Source organism: Drosophila eugracilis, unplaced genomic scaffold (assembly GCF_018153835.1).
Source record: "Drosophila eugracilis isolate 14026-0451.02 unplaced genomic scaffold, ASM1815383v1 contig_1013, whole genome shotgun sequence".
NCBI classification, from domain to species: domain Eukaryota; kingdom Metazoa; phylum Arthropoda; class Insecta; order Diptera; family Drosophilidae; genus Drosophila; species Drosophila eugracilis.
The window spans coordinates 142,647-158,980 of NW_024571780.1; the positions used below are offsets into that span (position 1 = coordinate 142,647).

The 16,334-nt window shown below is 44.8% G+C and overlaps 2 protein-coding genes across 2 annotated transcripts; both read right to left on the reverse strand.

The window, feature by feature from the left end:
* Positions 1–3,068: 3,068 nt before the first annotated feature.
* LOC108118110 (jupiter microtubule associated homolog 1-like) lies at positions 3,069–3,893 on the reverse strand. The gene has a single exon (XM_017230659.2). It carries the CDS (start codon positions 3,891–3,893, stop codon positions 3,537–3,539), a length of 357 nt encoding a protein of 118 aa, XP_017086148.2. The 3' UTR covers positions 3,069–3,536.
* Positions 3,894–5,416: 1,523 nt separating this feature from the next.
* On the reverse strand, positions 5,417–6,346 carry LOC121530272. The gene is made up of 2 exons (XM_041819157.1): positions 5,905–6,346; positions 5,417–5,811 (listed from the first exon to the last, which is right to left on the reverse strand). Exons 1-2 carry the CDS (start codon positions 6,344–6,346, stop codon positions 5,417–5,419), a joined length of 837 nt encoding a protein of 278 aa, XP_041675091.1.
* Between the last annotated feature and the right edge of the window lie 9,988 nt (positions 6,347–16,334).

Consider the following 16,334-nt stretch of genomic DNA (forward strand, 5'->3'; position numbering starts at 1 on the left):
CCGCTATCCATTTCCAAATGGTGCCTATTTTATTAATGCCTCTTTTTGATCTACTGGGTATAATTTGAGAGATAAGTATTCTGATAATTTTTAAATCGTGGGATATTTTCCAAAGAAAATTCTTGTTGTCGTGACCATTTAGAAATTCTGTTTCAAGATTAATTATTTCTCTATAAAGACTTATATTAGTTATATGAAATAAATCTGCGTATGATTCATAAATAAGAACATATTTGGTATCCTTGTAAAGAAGGAAATCATGGTTCGTGTAATCCATAATTTCGGATTTGGTTGTAGCTACCAGCAATAATAAGTACATTATTGAAATCATTATCTGTAATTTGAAACAAGTTATTTAATATATGAATCGTACGGTTTCTGTTATTTATAATAACTTTATTTGGGAGATTTTCCTTAACTACTTGTTTTATATATCTAGAATTAAGCTTGTTTATTTCGCCATGTTTCTTTTCGTAAATTACCTCTCCTACGTGATAATTCTTATTTTGTTTATCTTTATTGTGAAAATGCAACATTTTCTCTTGGGCTTGCTGCAATAGTTTAGGAATATCATCGTGTTTGATTTTATTAAATAATATATCAAAAGGTCGATGATTGGTTATTGAATGAATTGTTAAATTGTATTTTTGTGCTGCTCTAATTATATGATCAATTAAATTAAGTTCATCTTTAATGCAGCGAGCAATTTCTGTTAAGGTAGAGTGTGTCCTTTCTATTTGTCCGTTAGACGTACTATGTCGAGGATCTGCAAAGAATAAAGATATCCCATTTCTTTGCAAAAGATTTAAATTGGGATGAAGAAAATCTTGGATCGTTATCTATCATCAAAGATTTGGCTAATGGAAATTGTTGTGAAATTTCTGAAACTTTATTTTCTATATTTAGTTTATTATACGAATCTATACAAGTAATGAATATAAGATTTTGGGCGTAAAATATGTCAAGATGTAAATTTTCACCTTCATTTTCTGGAATTGGTGCTTGACCGATAGGAATCAGTACAGGGTGTTTGTTATATTTGTTTTGATTGCAGATAGTGCAATTCTTTATAAACTCTTTAAGCTTTTTGTATAAATTGGGCCAATAATAGAGTCTAGTTATTTGCTTATAATTTTCATCAAGCCCTCTATAAACATACTCAACATACTTCCTCCGACAATAGGTGGCGCCTTGTAAATTTCCACTAGCAAAATTAATATTTTAAAATTGTGTAATACAGTAACGGGTATCTTATAGTCGCGGCACTCGACTATAGCGTTTCCTCTTGTTTTTGAATTCTCTTCATTGATAATATTTAATATTTCGTTCTCCAGATCTTTTCTCTGATCTGCAGACGATATTTTTATGTTGTTTATTCTTTGATTGTCGGGTAGTTCAACGACGGCGTGTTCAGAATTTTTAAATTCCAAACTTTTATTGTTGTCGGATTTCTCAACGACGGCGCGTTCAGGATTTTTAATTCCCCAAATTTTATTTTTGTCGGATATTTCAAGGACGTCGCGTTCGGAATTTTTGAATTCCAAACTTTTATTTTTGTCGGATTTTTCAACGACGGCGTGTTCAGGATTTTTATATTCCAAACTAGATTCGCTTTGATTACCCATTTCAGATTCGGATCTGAATTTTTTTTCATCAAAGTATTTTTTATACCCGTTACTCGTAGAGTAAAAGGGTATACTAGATTCGTTGAAAAGTATGTAACAGATAGAAGGAAGCTTTTGCGACCCTATAAAGTACATATATTCTTGATCAGGATCAATAGCGAAGTCGATTAAGCCATGTCCGTCTGTCCGTCCGTCCGTCCGTCCGTCCGTATGAACGCTGAGATCTCAGGAACTATAGCAGATACAAAGTTGAGATTAAGCATGAAGATTCTTGAGGTCCCGGGACAGCGCAAGTTTATTACAGCATCCTGCCACGCCCACTCTAACGCCCACAAATCGCAAAAAACTAAAATTGCTAAAATCTCAGGAATTATTGCAGATAGAAAGTTGAAATTCAGAAAGTATAATCTTTAAATGACAGCGCATCTTATAGTAGTACTACTATCCGGCCAAACTCACCCATACGCCCACAAGGCTCAAAAGACGGTTTTCGGATTTTCTAGAAAAGCTGATATCTCGGTAACTATAAGAGATAGAAAGTTCGGATCAAGCATGTATGTTTCTATGATGCTCCCAATGCGAATTGTTTTCCTCCGATCACGCCACGCCCACTCTAACGCCCACAAAACCCGAAAAACCAAAAATGCAAAAATCTCAAAAACTATAAAAGCTACATAATTTTGCTTAGGAACCCGTATTTAGGAGATGCCTCTGCAACTTTCCACGAAGTTGCATCCGGCCACGCCCACTCTAACGCCCACAAACCGCGGAAAACTGTGGAGTCCATAATATTATTATGAATGCCTTCGTTTGACCTTGTGTAACTTATTTCTGTTAATATCTATCGATTTACAATAGATTTTTCAAATCGGAACATTATTTCGCTATTTATGATGAAATTAAGGTTATAAGGCCTCACATGGGCAGTGACGTCACTATAAGCATACTCAACATACTTCCTCTGACAATAGGTGACGCCTTGTGAATTTCCACTAGCAAAATTAATATTTTAAAATTGTGTAAAACAGTAACGGGTATCTTACAGTCGCGGCACTCGACTATAGCGTTTCCTCTTGTTTATTATATATTCTTTTAATGGAAGAATGGTGTTTTCTTCTGTTAAAGAATGTTTGTTTAATATGTTTCCGATATCATAATTTAATTTTTCTATTACATTATATTTAATTACTCCCTTAGCTGTATTAATAACCGCTCCTGTTTTTTTTAATAGGTTATAGCCGACCAGTAAATCTGAGTCAAGCCCATCTATTTCATAAAAAGTATATGGTGAATCAAAAATAGTTATTTTATGATAAAATTTAATTATTGAATATCCATTCACTGTGGATACTCTTTGTTGTAGTGGGGCGGTGTTGCCGCAAAAAGATGCCTCTTGATCGCAGATAAGATTATATGTTTTATTTTGGAATAATACATCGATGGTTATAAAGAGATTTTGTTTTGGACAATCATACTGACTATAAGAAGTTTCGATTGGACACTTTAAGTACAAATGCTAAATTAGGCTTCAGTTGTAGGTGGTAGTGTTTAGCAAAGTCAATCCGTACTATCCATGTTTTTGGGGCGGAATCACGAGTTACTTAATTTCAACAATTGCGTTAGAAATGTTAAACCTTTTACTTAGACGATAAGACAAAAGTAAGAAAGATAAAAATGAAACGACAAAAGGAAGCACAATAATGGAGTGATGCTTTGCAAAATATAATCAGATTGTTTTTCTTCTTCGGCTGATCAGCAGATTATTATAGGTAATGCGCCTCTAAATATGTGTGTATAAGTATGTTATAAGCGAGTTATATTTATAGGTTTATGTTTGTTATGTTGGTCTGAGGATGTGATGGTAAGACATTAAATGCTTGGAGGCTGCTTCTGCTCCCGGGCCCACTCTCTCTACCAGAAACCGCCTGACGAAAATCCGCCAGGTGGCACTCGGCCACGAGCCTCTCCGTTCGTGGCCGCTGGCTTGTTCGCTGACTTCTTGGGCTGGCTGGGCGGGGCAGACTTGGCCTCCTCCTTCTGGGTGGTGACCTCTTCTCGAATCTTCTCCACCACTTTATTGGGATCGGTGGAGCCCATACATGCGTTAAGGTTCGAGGAGTTCTTTTGGTTGTAATTGGCACGAGGGGCGGGCACGGCCACGTCGGGCTCCGAGAAGATATTGGTGTGTCCGCCTCCTGGGGGCTTTAGTACTCGGCTGGAGGTACGGGACCTGCTGGTCAGTCCAATTTTCAGCTCGGTGGATGTCATTTTGACGCTGCTGGTTGTGGTTGGAGGAAGTCGGGGGAGTCGTGTACTTAACTTAGCTTAGCATAAGAAAAAAGACGATCGCCGACGGCCGACCGCTGCAGTTGGACCCGAGAGAGCGAGAGTGCAAGATTGTGCAGAGAGGGGCGAGGGCGGATGCGCTCTTTAGCGTGGATGCCCTCTTCAGCGTGGATGAGCGGCGGCACAACGGCCCCTCACCTAAACATCCCGCCCCCCTTGCAATCACTCGGGTTGCAACAGCTCCCTCGTCGCTACGGTTGGTGACAGGCTCCGGACATGACCCATCCAAAAAAGCCAATGTCACGCCTCGGAAGTGGGCACGCACCGCCTCGATCAGCTCTCGAGACGGCGTACGAACGCGCACGTGAGGCTCGATTTTGAAAACGACCTCCAGCCGAACGCTATCATCAGTTTTGGAACCCACGGTGGCTGAACAAACTTGTTCGTCCCCCACGCTGGTAGTGGGCAGACGGAAGCACGCTGCTAGCGATGCGTCGATGCAGCTCGAGGGCGTACACGGGTCGAAAAGGGCCCCCGTGTTGAAGATCCGGGTCCCGGTGTCAATGCGCACTAGCGCGTTTGGCAGAACGTTGACGCTGTTCCGCTGCAGCAGCGACGATAGGGTGGGCGCAGCGGATGCGTCCTGCGGGGTCCCTTGGCGAGAGGCGGAAAGTTGCCTAGGCGCGGATGACGAGGGCGAACAAGCGGTGAACGGCACCCGATGAGTGGCGGACGAAGGCCGTGGAGCACCTGAAGCTTGCCGGCCAGTGGCGGAAGAATGCTGAGGAGCTGCCGACGAGCGCCGGGAAGTCGATGGCCGTGGACCGGCTTGTGAGTCCGGCCGAGAAGCAACCGAACCGCACCGGGAGTTGACGGACGAAGGCTGAGCGCCAGCTGAGACACTCCGTGTACTGTCTCCCACGCTCCGTGAACGGTGCTCCTCTTGACGCGGCTGGCGCCGAGCCCGCGGCTTCGCTACGAGGTGCAACAGCGAGTGGTGATCCTGACCACACGTTCTACAGCAGTCCCCAAGCCGGCACGATCTGTCGGAGTGCTCGTGAGCCAGGCAGTTGGAGCAATACCGGTTCACGAGAACCGCCTGGAGCCGCTTCTCGGCGCTGAGACGTAGAAAGCGCCGACATTGCTTCAAAGGATGGATCCCTCTGCAGACTCGGCATCGGTAGGACTGTGTACCTCGAGTACATCTACTCTCCAGTGACTGGGCGCTGCGTGGACGTGGCGACATCGTGCTGAGAATGACTGGCGGAACTATGATGAAGAACCAAAACAGCGTTATCAGAATTGGTGTGAAGTTCGATTTGGAACTACGGGCAGAGCTACGAGACAGCACAATGGACAGGAACATTGGAACTAAAGAAACGCATAATTATTGTAGGCAGGCGGACGAGTCCATCGGAAGAAGGGCGATCTTAGCGACGGGCCGCTTGACGAGCCCTCGCCCGGTGCGGATGTCGATCACGCAGACACGCCTGCCTAATCGCCACTCATTGGACGGAACGTCCATATCCCTTATGGAGCTCCTTGAGGTACTCTTCCTTCCATCGCAGCCGAAATTGCTGTTGAAGAGCTTTCAGGTGCTGCCAGCGATTAATAATTGACGTAGTATCCCCCTTTAGCTCGGGTTCGACCGTGACGAGAAGAGGACCTCCCACCAGAAAGTGCCCGGGTGAAAGAGCCATCAGATCAGCAGGGTCTTCGGACATTGGCGCGAGCGGCCGCGAATTTAGGCACGCCTCGATCCTCGCCAGGAGAGTAGCCAGCTCCTCAAAGGTGTAAAAGACTTGTAGAACAAGGTCTTGAAGCTCTTGACGCCTGCCTCCCACAGGCCTCCCATGTGGGGGCTCCCGGAGGAATGAAATGCCAGAGAAGCTGCTGGTGACTGTAGGCACCTGTCACAGCCCCTTTAAGGCTCTAGAAAAAATCGCGAGATAGTAGGGCAGCTGCCCCCACAAAGGTCTTCCCGCTGTCCGACTGCACTTGATGGGGGCATCCTCTCCGGGAGTGGAGAAGCACACAAACACCAACACATACCCCTTTGTGATGAGGCAGGCTCGCCCCGTATAGTTCTTTATCTCGAAAGGACCGGCATAATCCCCACCTGTGTACGTGAATGGGCGCGAGAAGGACGTCCGTTCCTTCGGTAGCTCTCCCATGAGTTGCGTCTGCAATTTCTTCTTGTGGATGACACATACTTTATAAGCATAGACGACGGACTTGACCAAATTCCTCACCCTTGGAATCCACAATTTGGCCCGAATCAGGCGGATCATCAGCTGATTGCCGCCGTGCAGCGTGATGCGATGCGTAAATTCAACAAGGAGTTGAGACAGATGGCAGTCGTATGGAAGGATTATCGGATGCCGTTCGTCAAATTGGAGAAGTTCAGAGGAAGTGACCCGCCCGCAGGCTCTCATAAGGCCTTGCTAATCCATGAAGGGGTTCAGATTTTGAATCGGTCTGGACGCTGATACTGAACGCTTTTTGCTTAAGCAGCCCATTTCAGAGACGAAGTGTCTGCGCTGAGTGACGGAAACTAGAAGACGTTCAGCCGACGTAACCTCATTAGCTGTCAGGTGCTCTTCGAACGGAGAGCGTATCTTCCGCGCGTGCTGGATGAAGCGACAAACATAGGCAAGGACTCGTAGTGCCTTGTCAAGTGTGGAGAAACGTTCAAGGAGATCTTCGGGGGGCGCCTTCGCGACATGGACCTTGACTGCTCGCTTCTCGAGTTTAGTCACGGGGGCCTCGTTGCCTTGAGTGGGCCACTCGCTGCGAGGCCCTCGCAGCGGCCCGGCCCGTACCACCACAACTGGTTATCCGCAAGGTCCGCAGGGTTCTGCTCGGAGCGGACATGTGCCCATTTCTGCACGTCGGTGAACTGGGCGACCTTGGCTACCCGGTTGGCCACGAACGTTGTCCACTGACACGCTGGCTTCTGCAGCCACGCGAGGACAATAGTCGAGTCCGTCCAACAGTATGGGGCATATGCGGTCCCTGGCATCTTTGGCAAAACGGCGGTGGCCATTTCCGACAGCAACAAGGCGCCGCACAGCTCTAGCCGAGGGAGCGACGCCGTTTTAACTGGGGCTACTCGAGTCTTTGCAGTCAGCAGGTTCACTATGACCGTAGACCCAACCTCGACACGGACGTAAATTGCTGTGCCGTACGCCTTCTCTGAAGCGTCGCAGAACCCGTGGTGCTCGACCCTTAGGTGTGGTTGGAACGCGACCCATCGAGGAACACGAATCTGATCGAGCACCGAGTAATTCTTCAGGAAGTCAACCCATCGTTGACAGAAATCTTGAGGGAGGCCGTTGTCCCACCCCAGATCCAGAAGCCAAATGTCCTGCATGAACATTTTTGCCCGGACAATGAAAGGAGCGAGCCAACCTGCTGGATCGAACAGTTTGGCAATTTGGGAGAGGACTTGGCGCTTCGTGAAGGACGAGCCGCAAGTCAGCTCTGGCGGAACAAAAAAAAACTCATCGCTCGTCGCTTTCCAGCGCACGCCGAGTGTCTTGGCCGTGCTCTCTGCATCGATGTCGAGGAAATCAGCACGAAGGAGGTGGTCGCTCGGAATGTCGGCCAGGATCGCCTTGCTATTCGACGTCCATTTCCTCAGTGGAAACCCTGCTGACTCTAGGGCGCCCTTTAGCTCCCGAATCACCATTTGGGCTTCGGTTTTGGAGTCTGGCCCCGCGAGAACGTCATCAACGTACATAAAATGCCGGATAATTTGGCTTGCCTGCGGGTACTTCAACTCTTCGTCGTCAGCGAGCTGCTGCAGGACACGGATCGCTAGGAACGGGGCACAATTGACACCTAAGGTGACCGTTTTTAATTCGTAGTCGCGGATCTCCCCATCGGGATTGCGAAACAAAATACGTTGGAGCGGAGTATGCTTGGGGTCTATCCAAATTTGTCGATACATCCTTTCGATGTCGGCGTTGAAGACAAACCTAAAGTATCGCCACTTTAGGATTTGAATCGTCAGGTCGGATTGTAAGACCGGGCCCGCGTAAAGAATGTCGTTCAGACTGGTCCCGTTTACGGACGGGCTCGAAGCATTGAAGACTACCCGCACCTTGGTGGTCGTGCTTTCGGGCTTGAAGACGGCATGATGTGGGAGGTAGTAGGTAGCGGAACTGCTCGTGGGAGAGACCTCGGTCATGTGGCCCAAGTCGATGTAATCCTGGATTACCGAGTCATAGCGGGCCTTAAGGGGCGGATCCCTCTTCAGGCGCTGCTCATTACGAAGGAACTGAGCAAGAGCAAAGGACCGTGAAGCCGATAGCTCGGAACCCTTCTGCTCGGGGTGGCGTAAGGGGAGCGTCACAACGTACTTGCCACACCTTTCTCTTCTCGTCGTCTGGACAAAATTGTGCTCGCAACCTGAATCCGATTCCGAATTGATCTGTGTGGGCCCATCCTCACCCAAAATCCCAAAATTTGGTTGATCCAGCGAGTCACCGAGGCTACGGGCAACTCGTGTGGAAAAAACGAATACGCTGCGAGGGTTGGCTGGAGATAATGGGCCTGTCAGCACCCATCCAAAAATGGTTTCCTGACCGAGATGTAACCCGCAGATGTTAGCCCTGGTATTACCGCGGAGAATGGACGGAAGAATGTCAGCTCCTATTAACACATCGACTTGGGAGCTTTCAAAGAAGTTGGGGTCCGCCAGGGGGATGTCGGGCAGCCCCTTGAGACGATCCCGCGGAATCGGATATCATGGCAGATTTCCTGCCAACTGCGGAAGAACGTAAGCCGCAGTCTCTAATTGCAACCCGGGTCTAGACGGCGACCGAATGGAGAAATGGCACAATTTAGTAGACTGCGCGGAAATGGTCTGATTAAGACCGGACACTTGGGCTTGAATAGTATTGAAGGGAAGCTTGACAAGGTTGAACAGTCCTTCAGTTATGAACGACGCTTCGGACCCTGAGTCTATCAGTGCTCGTGGCTGGAAACTGCACCCCAAATGGCATACGTTGATAAGGGCCGTACACAATAGGACGGCTCCAGACCCGGAAGCGAAGCATACCTGCACATCCGACTGATCCTCTGAGCCGTTTCTGCTTCTGGCAGTTTGTGCGGGTCGAGCCCTTGCTGGAGTAGGCGGACTTGGAGCGGTAGCGAACGGATTGCCGCGGTGTAGGAGGGTGTGGTGTCGGCTGTGGCATGTGAAGCAGGTATGGGCGCTCGTGCAGTCTCGCTGCTGATGCCCTCGGGCAAAACAGTTCAAGCATAACTGCTTCCTCTTAATGTAGTCGGAGCGCTCGTCCACGTTCATATCTAGGTCTGTGAGGCTTTGCCACGCTGCGACAAACCCCTCATGGGTAAGCGGAGCCTTAGCAACAATGGCATGTGCGTCACCACTTGTTTTGGACAGCAAATGATGTTAATGGCCGTAAACAAGTCTCTAAAGGTGAGCCACCAGGTAATCACCCGCAAAGACCTCGGTATACACTGGAGGTAACCGACAGCCTGTAGACGCTGGTGTGTGGACATTGACGGAAGCCTGAGTTTATTGGGAGGCAATTTTCTCCCGAATCTGGGCAATACACCTCGAATATACGGAGTAACAGTAGCTGTACTTCGATTCCAGCACTGTTGAGGTGGCTGCATTGTCGTCGGACACGGCGAGAAAATCGGAGCAGCTCTCATAGCACTTCGCCACCTTCTCCCAGAGTGCCCGAATTTGGTCTAGATGGACTTCGCACATTTATTGGGTGCCTGTTTCTGGGGCTCCCGAAGTATTGATGTTGGCCTCAAATTGGCTAATTCGATCTGTTGTAACGATGAACTTTTTCAGCGCCACTTCGACCGCACTTTGAGCCATTTTTACAACGGAGCGAGTCTGCCTCTGTGAAGGATCGGGGATTGTATTGACGTTTTCGTCACTCATTGCCCTTGGAATGGCCCTCGTCGCCTTAGGCTTCAAAAGAGGCGTCCGCGGAGATGCGGATTGAGATCTGCCCAAACTGATGGCTGGGATCGGACGCGGATTTTTGTCGTCTCCCGTGGGCATTCTCAAAAATCAATTAGCTGGTCAGCGCTTTGCGACTGACTTGCGCAATAGGGGCCTCGTTCGAAGCGGTGGCTGGTCACACTAAAGTGATGAGAACGGTGAGATCGCGGATGGATTGCGATCACTAGGAACTAGTGGGCACTAGCGGCGCCGATGTCGAAAGGAAGATCGTGTGCGGCACAAATCGAATGTGAAAACAAAACTTCAGGAACCAAACAACCCAGAAGTAGACGAGGTTTGTGGAGATTGTAGGCGGATGTTGCCAGATGCGTAGTTGAAGCTGCGCTAAAGGCACGGAGAATGGACAAGTACCGTTCGTAATTCACCCCAAAGGAAAAAAAGCACCAAAAAAAAACAACACGGCTACTGAGGCGGCGAGGTTGAGAACTTTGCTTTCTATTTGCGAAATGAGCCCTCATGTTGTTGCTGAATTCCTGAACTATGACCATTGCATTTGGTAGGTCAGGTGGATTCGTTGAGAAAATAGTATCTGAAATTTGGCCGTTGAGGCCGGTAATGAAAACTCTAAGAGCTGTCTTCCTGTGTTTCTCATTCATTTCCGCTGTTATAGGTTTGTTTCTACTGTAGGTCATAATAGTTTTATTAATTAGCAGAGTTAATTTTCTATTAACTGTACCATAATAATCCATTATGGATAATTTTCCCTTACTCAATACACTTAATTCCTGTTCAATAATGTGAATTGGTCGTTTGTCGCTATAGACGAAGTCTGGTCTGGCCATTTAGGCATCGAAATTTAATACAGTACCGTTATGGGTTAAGGCGTCGTTTGCCATTCCTGTTATTTTGTTTCGTAATATAGATAAGGCATAATAAAATCTTTCACTCCCTCTGGCATATTGCCCCATGGTTATTTCTGCCGATTCTCTCCAGCTTACATATTTATCCTCTTCACCTTTGTATTCCCTAACAGATTTGATGATCTCATAAGATGTGTCGCATTTTATATTTGGATCTAGAATCTCTATCTGATAATCCTCAACCGATTTAATTTTGTGAGAAAGCTGCGATCTTAAGTTAACGATCTCATCCTTTAATGGATTTAATTCTAAATTTACAATTTGCTTAATTAAATCTCCTACATTTAACATGGTGTTGTTTGTTATTGCCTGATGGCTTGTATTTTCTTGTGGCTGATTCATGTAGAGTCTTTTATTTGCTCCAATCTGGCTTGTTGAAGGTTCTGATATTTTGAGAAGTTTTTCGAAATTTGAAATGAACTGTTCCACTTTGTATATTTATATTTCCTTTCTTACAAATTTTTTTTTATATAATAATAATAATAAATAAAATCTATGATAATAACAATAAAATAATAGTATCGCTCACGAATCGTCCTTATTTTTTTCCTTCTCGTTGTTATTTTGCCTGTTGGGGTCGTCCTTATCCGGAATGATGAACCTGATTGGGGTCGTCCTTCCTTTTTTTTGTTTTTAGATTGGGTCTTCCTTCTTTTGGCGAGGGATTGCCCTTCAGCCCGTTTTCTTTGAATGTTTTTTGTTGTTGATTTTGAAGATTTTTTTACTTTTTGATTTTAAACATTTGTTTAATTTAACTGTTTTTTTTCAATGTTTATTTTTTGATGAAAGTTTTTTTTTAAATTTTTGATTTTTATATTATCCGTGCAGTGAATTTATGTTACGATAACTATTTTGTAATTTGAGATTTTAAGGGGATTATTTCATTTATTATTTTCCACCTTAGTTTTCTGATCAACATAAACTTTTTTATTTTTTTCCGGTTGTATAGAGTTTAAGGGGATTATTGCATTTATTAATTTCCACCTTATTTTTTTCAACACAGGCTTTATTTCTTCGTCGGTTGTATCGGGTTTTTGGCTGCGCTAAATTCCTTTTTTCACTTTAAAACTTTTTTGTTTTTATTTTAAAGCTTGTTTTTTAGAATTTTTTTTATTGCACGGCACCTTGTTGGGCGCCAATTAAGTTTCTCACTCGTGATTTAATTAAAAAAATTTATTTTTATTTTTCTAATCACTTAATCACTATTACAATTTTTCAATAGGTCGAACTTAAATAATTCACTGCTCGTTTACTTATGTGTTGCTGCCGCAAAAAGATTCCAGTGGTTGTAGAAGACACAGAAGGAACAAAATCCCACGTCGCGAACGCAAATTAACCCGGAGGCTCGAAAAGAAGAAGTTGGGGGCGTCGTGGAGTATTTTTTAAGGGCCGTCAGCTTTTTTCTGCTGCATACATGGAACAAAAATAACCTAGCTTAACATAAGAAAAATCCGCTACCGCCAAAGTGGTCGACCGCTGCAGTTGGACCCGAGAGAGAGAGAGTGCAAGATTGTGCAAAGAGGGACGAGCGCGGATGCGCTCTTCAGCGTGGATGCGCTCTTCAGCGCGGATGCTCTCTTGAGCTCAGATGAGCGGCGGCACAACTTTAATGCGCTATTTGGTTGGTCAAAGTTTTTGGAGTTGCACGTGAAATTAGGAATCTCATATTAGACCCCGCTTCTCTTCGTCTGATGTCGGGGCAGGGACCCTTTCCTACGAAATTAATGGATTTGTATGATCAGAATTATACTCGGTAATGGCGTCATTATCTATTTTCCCTGCTCTACTGGAGGCTACTGGATATGATTTACTCTCTGTTTTTTTTTTGGGGCGCCAGTGCGTCCAGATGTGCTTAGATCCTTGTGATATCTGGGTGGGTGCAATATCTTGGAGAAGGAATGGACATCATGTGTGTTGTTAGGTGGTCTATTATTACGCGGCTGTTGAAAACCTGAAAGGCGGCTACAGCCGCTAGTCTCTTTTGCTCTTGCGGGCATTTGACTACATCTAGTGGCTCGTCATAGAGAACTTCTGCCCTCACTGACCAATGTATTAATACTTTGTCTCAATTCTTGCTCTCTTTGTTAAGCCAACGGCTAGTTAATAGCTGCCTATACTACTTGTCTAAGCTTTTCGGTATCAAAGCCTCCAGCTGTTGAGATCCTATGTATGCGCTTATTGGAGTCGAAGCTAGGAAGAATTCGTCTACCTCGCCGTCACTTTGTTGCTTCGAAAACTGTTTTACTAAACCCGGTGGGTTTTTTAATCACCACTATTTTGGCTCAAATAAAATTAGGAAGCGACGCAGAAGCCTTTGGAGGTTATTTCTGCGTGTCCCTCGCAGCAGTCAAAAGTCGGGCAGTCAGTAGTCGGGATTTATTAATTAGTGAATTATGAAGATTATGTTGGGAGGGTGACTGTCATCCTATTAACTTCTGGCTTCTGACTTAGATGTCGATAATGATAATAAGAAAATAACGGCGGTTGCAGGACCTATTTGAGAATGAGCGGGTTCTCTTTATTCTGAATTGCTAAATCACTTTGGATTTAAGACTTTTATTTTCTTGTTGCACATCTAAAGAAAGCTTTCCGTAACAATGACATAACTAAGGTAACATTACATCTTGGAAAAGATGAACTAAGTGAAGACTAAAGCGTACAAAATACGCACCTGTCTTCTGGGCCCAAGCATCTCTGCCGCTACTCAGTTATGGAGCTTACAATGCCCTTGCACACTCTCACCAATCGACCCAATGACGTCAGCTTGGACATTGCGCACTCCAAGTGTGCAGGGTTTAAGTCAGCCACCATTCTGGATGCTTTAGGTCGTTTAGGTCTTTAGGACTCTGGCTTACACTACTGTTGTGACAGATGTCGTGAGGCCCAGAAGGAAATTCGATCGTTTATGCGGCATACTAAAAATGGGTTCGGTCAGGTATTGGTTGCTTTCGTAAAGCTAACGACCTGTTTTTTACCTTGAACACCCAGTTCAACAATTTACAACTGTTGAATGTATCTCCTTAGCGCAAAAAAACGACCCGTTTGCCGCTGGCGGTTACCGCCAGTAATGCGAATAACTCCCTTCTCCCTCTGTCTTATGTTCAAAAGTCTCTTTTGTTGTCACCGCTGCCGTCCACCACTGCAATCGTGACGACACCGGTAACAGCCTCTACAGCATCTATCCGATGAGCAGTCCGAGGTAGTCAGATTGGACCCTCCCGATCCAAATGTTATACTAGCACTAAAGAATTTACACTTGACTCACCAGAGGAACATAGGGTCCGGTTTACCGACCCCCGCCAAAGCCCTGAGTTGGTATTCCTCTAGAGAAACACATTTTTGTTTCCCGGCTTTCCCCTGATTCATCCGAATCGGACATCTTAGCTTACATTCAAGCAAAACTTAAAGTCGATATTAGGATGGAAAATATCACTAAGTATAAATATTCCTACGCCAGGAACGTGGCACCTTTCAAGATCCGTGTTCGTCCGATGGCTTTTGACGATATCTGTTCGACATATTTTCGTTCAAGAACATCAGCTTAAAAATAAAAAGAAGAAAAAAAGTCGCCCTTTAGGAGTAAAGCTTCCACAAGTCAACGCTCCTGCCAAGCTAAAAAACTAACATCATCCATTGTTCTTTCGTAACAGAACACAAGAGGCTTACGCTCTAAGCTTTTTAATTTGTTCTCGGTAAGCTTCTCGTTTGCATCCCAGGTGATTGTGTTTACCGAAACCTGGCTAACTCCGGAAATTCTTAATTCTGAAGTTTTCCCCAGTAGGTACACAATATATAGGCTTGATATATAGTTCCGATCCCTCGGAAATGGTGGTGGAGTCCTAATTTCAGTGCACTTTAATCTCGTTTCCGAGGTGATAAATCTTCAAAATGGAGACTTAGAATTTATCTCAGTAAAAAATTCCATTCCCTAGGTTAAATTTGTATATCTCTTGCTCTTATATTCCGCCTAAGTCCGATTCCTTGACATTTGAGCGGCACCTAGCAGCCATTCAGTCTGTCTTCTCAATGTTATCGGACATGGATCAGCTGGTGGTTTGGGGTGATTTCAACTTGTCACAGGTGGCATGGGTCATGAACGATAACACCTTAGCTTTAACACCTACGTCACATCACAGCTTTACTGCTGACATGTTAGACATGTCACTGGCTCAAATTAATCATATAGGAAATTCCTTAGGTCTGTGCTTCCTGTCTGATACCGACGTCGTATCCATATCCAGAGCTCCAGCTCTCACATACCCTGAAGATCCTTATCATCCAACTTAAGATCTTTCGATCGATTTGGACTATGTACTAAGCCTCGATGTTTTCGTAAAGCCGACTTTAAAAATATAATAACTTTATTTCAGAATTTGACTGGTACGATTTTTACGCATGTACCGATATGTCGACTTCTCTATGTGTATTTTATAGTACATTAAACCTAATTTTTGATCGCTCCGTTCCGGTATCCGGCTATGGCGGATAAACCCCCTTAGTATACAAGGAACCTTTCTAATCTAAAAAATATCAAGTTAAGATTCTTTAAAAAATACTTAAGAACAAATAGCAATGACAGTTATGTGCATTATATGGTGGCTAGGTCTAACTTTACCATGCATAACACTCAGTGTTATAGGAATTATTTAGCTCTATGTAAGAACCAGTTTGCTCTGGATCCGTAACAGTTCAATAGAATTGTTAACACTAAGCGTAAATCTAAAAGCTTTCCGTCTTTGCTATCGTTTGGAAAATCTATTGCAAGGACGGATCAGAAAATTGCCGATCTTTTTGCAGAGTTTTTTCAAACCACCTTTTCACCTTTGTTAACAAACGCGCAGACTTACGCTTATGATATCCCCTGGTCAAACTTTATTTCCCGACCCACCTTGTCGGAATGTGGTGTTATAAAGTATCTTCAGAATGTGAAGCCAGTCTTTTCCCCAGGTCCAGCCAAACCCCTTTTAAAATGATTTAACCTTTCCCAGGAAACTTCCAAGTTTCCCGCTATCTGGAAAGAGTCCCTTATTATTCCCCTTCACAAGAAGGGGAAAAAATCGGAAGCTGAATATTACAGAGGTATATCTAAACTATCAGCAATTCCGAAACTTTTCGAAAAAATTCTTGTGCCTCACATGCAGCACCATTGTAGATCTGTCATATCTTCATGCCAGCATGGCTTTATGAAACAACGGTCTACCACTAACAATCTTCTGGAGCTAACATACTTCGTGATCACTGGTTTCCAAAATATTCTTCAGACGGACAGCATTTTACTCAGTAAATCACGGCCTTCTTTTAGAAAAACTCTATCTTATCGGTTTTCCTACTGATCTCCTGGGTTGGATTAGCAGTTACCTCACAGGTATAACGCAACGAGTTCTTTTTTGCTTTAGTCTACGTTCTTCCGTGGTCCCTCAGGGGAGCCATCTTTGTCCGTTACTTATTACTTTATTCATTAATGACATTCCCTTGGTTGTTAATGACTCCCTCGTACTTATGTATGCAGACGATGTCAAACTCTGTCTGCAATATACCGATGTCTCCTAC

Coding starts and splice junctions, on each gene's coding strand:
- LOC108118110 (XM_017230659.2), bottom strand. CDS start 3,893: ATGACATCCACCGAGCTGAAAATTGGACTGACCAGCAGGTCCCGTACC.
- LOC121530272 (XM_041819157.1), bottom strand. CDS start 6,346: ATGAGAGCCTGCGGGCGGGTCACTTCCTCTGAACTTCTCCAATTTGAC. Junction 5,812..5,904: donor GGATGCCCCCATCAAGTGCA/GTCGGACAGCGG, acceptor AGGTGCCTACAG/TCACCAGCAGCTTCTCTGGC.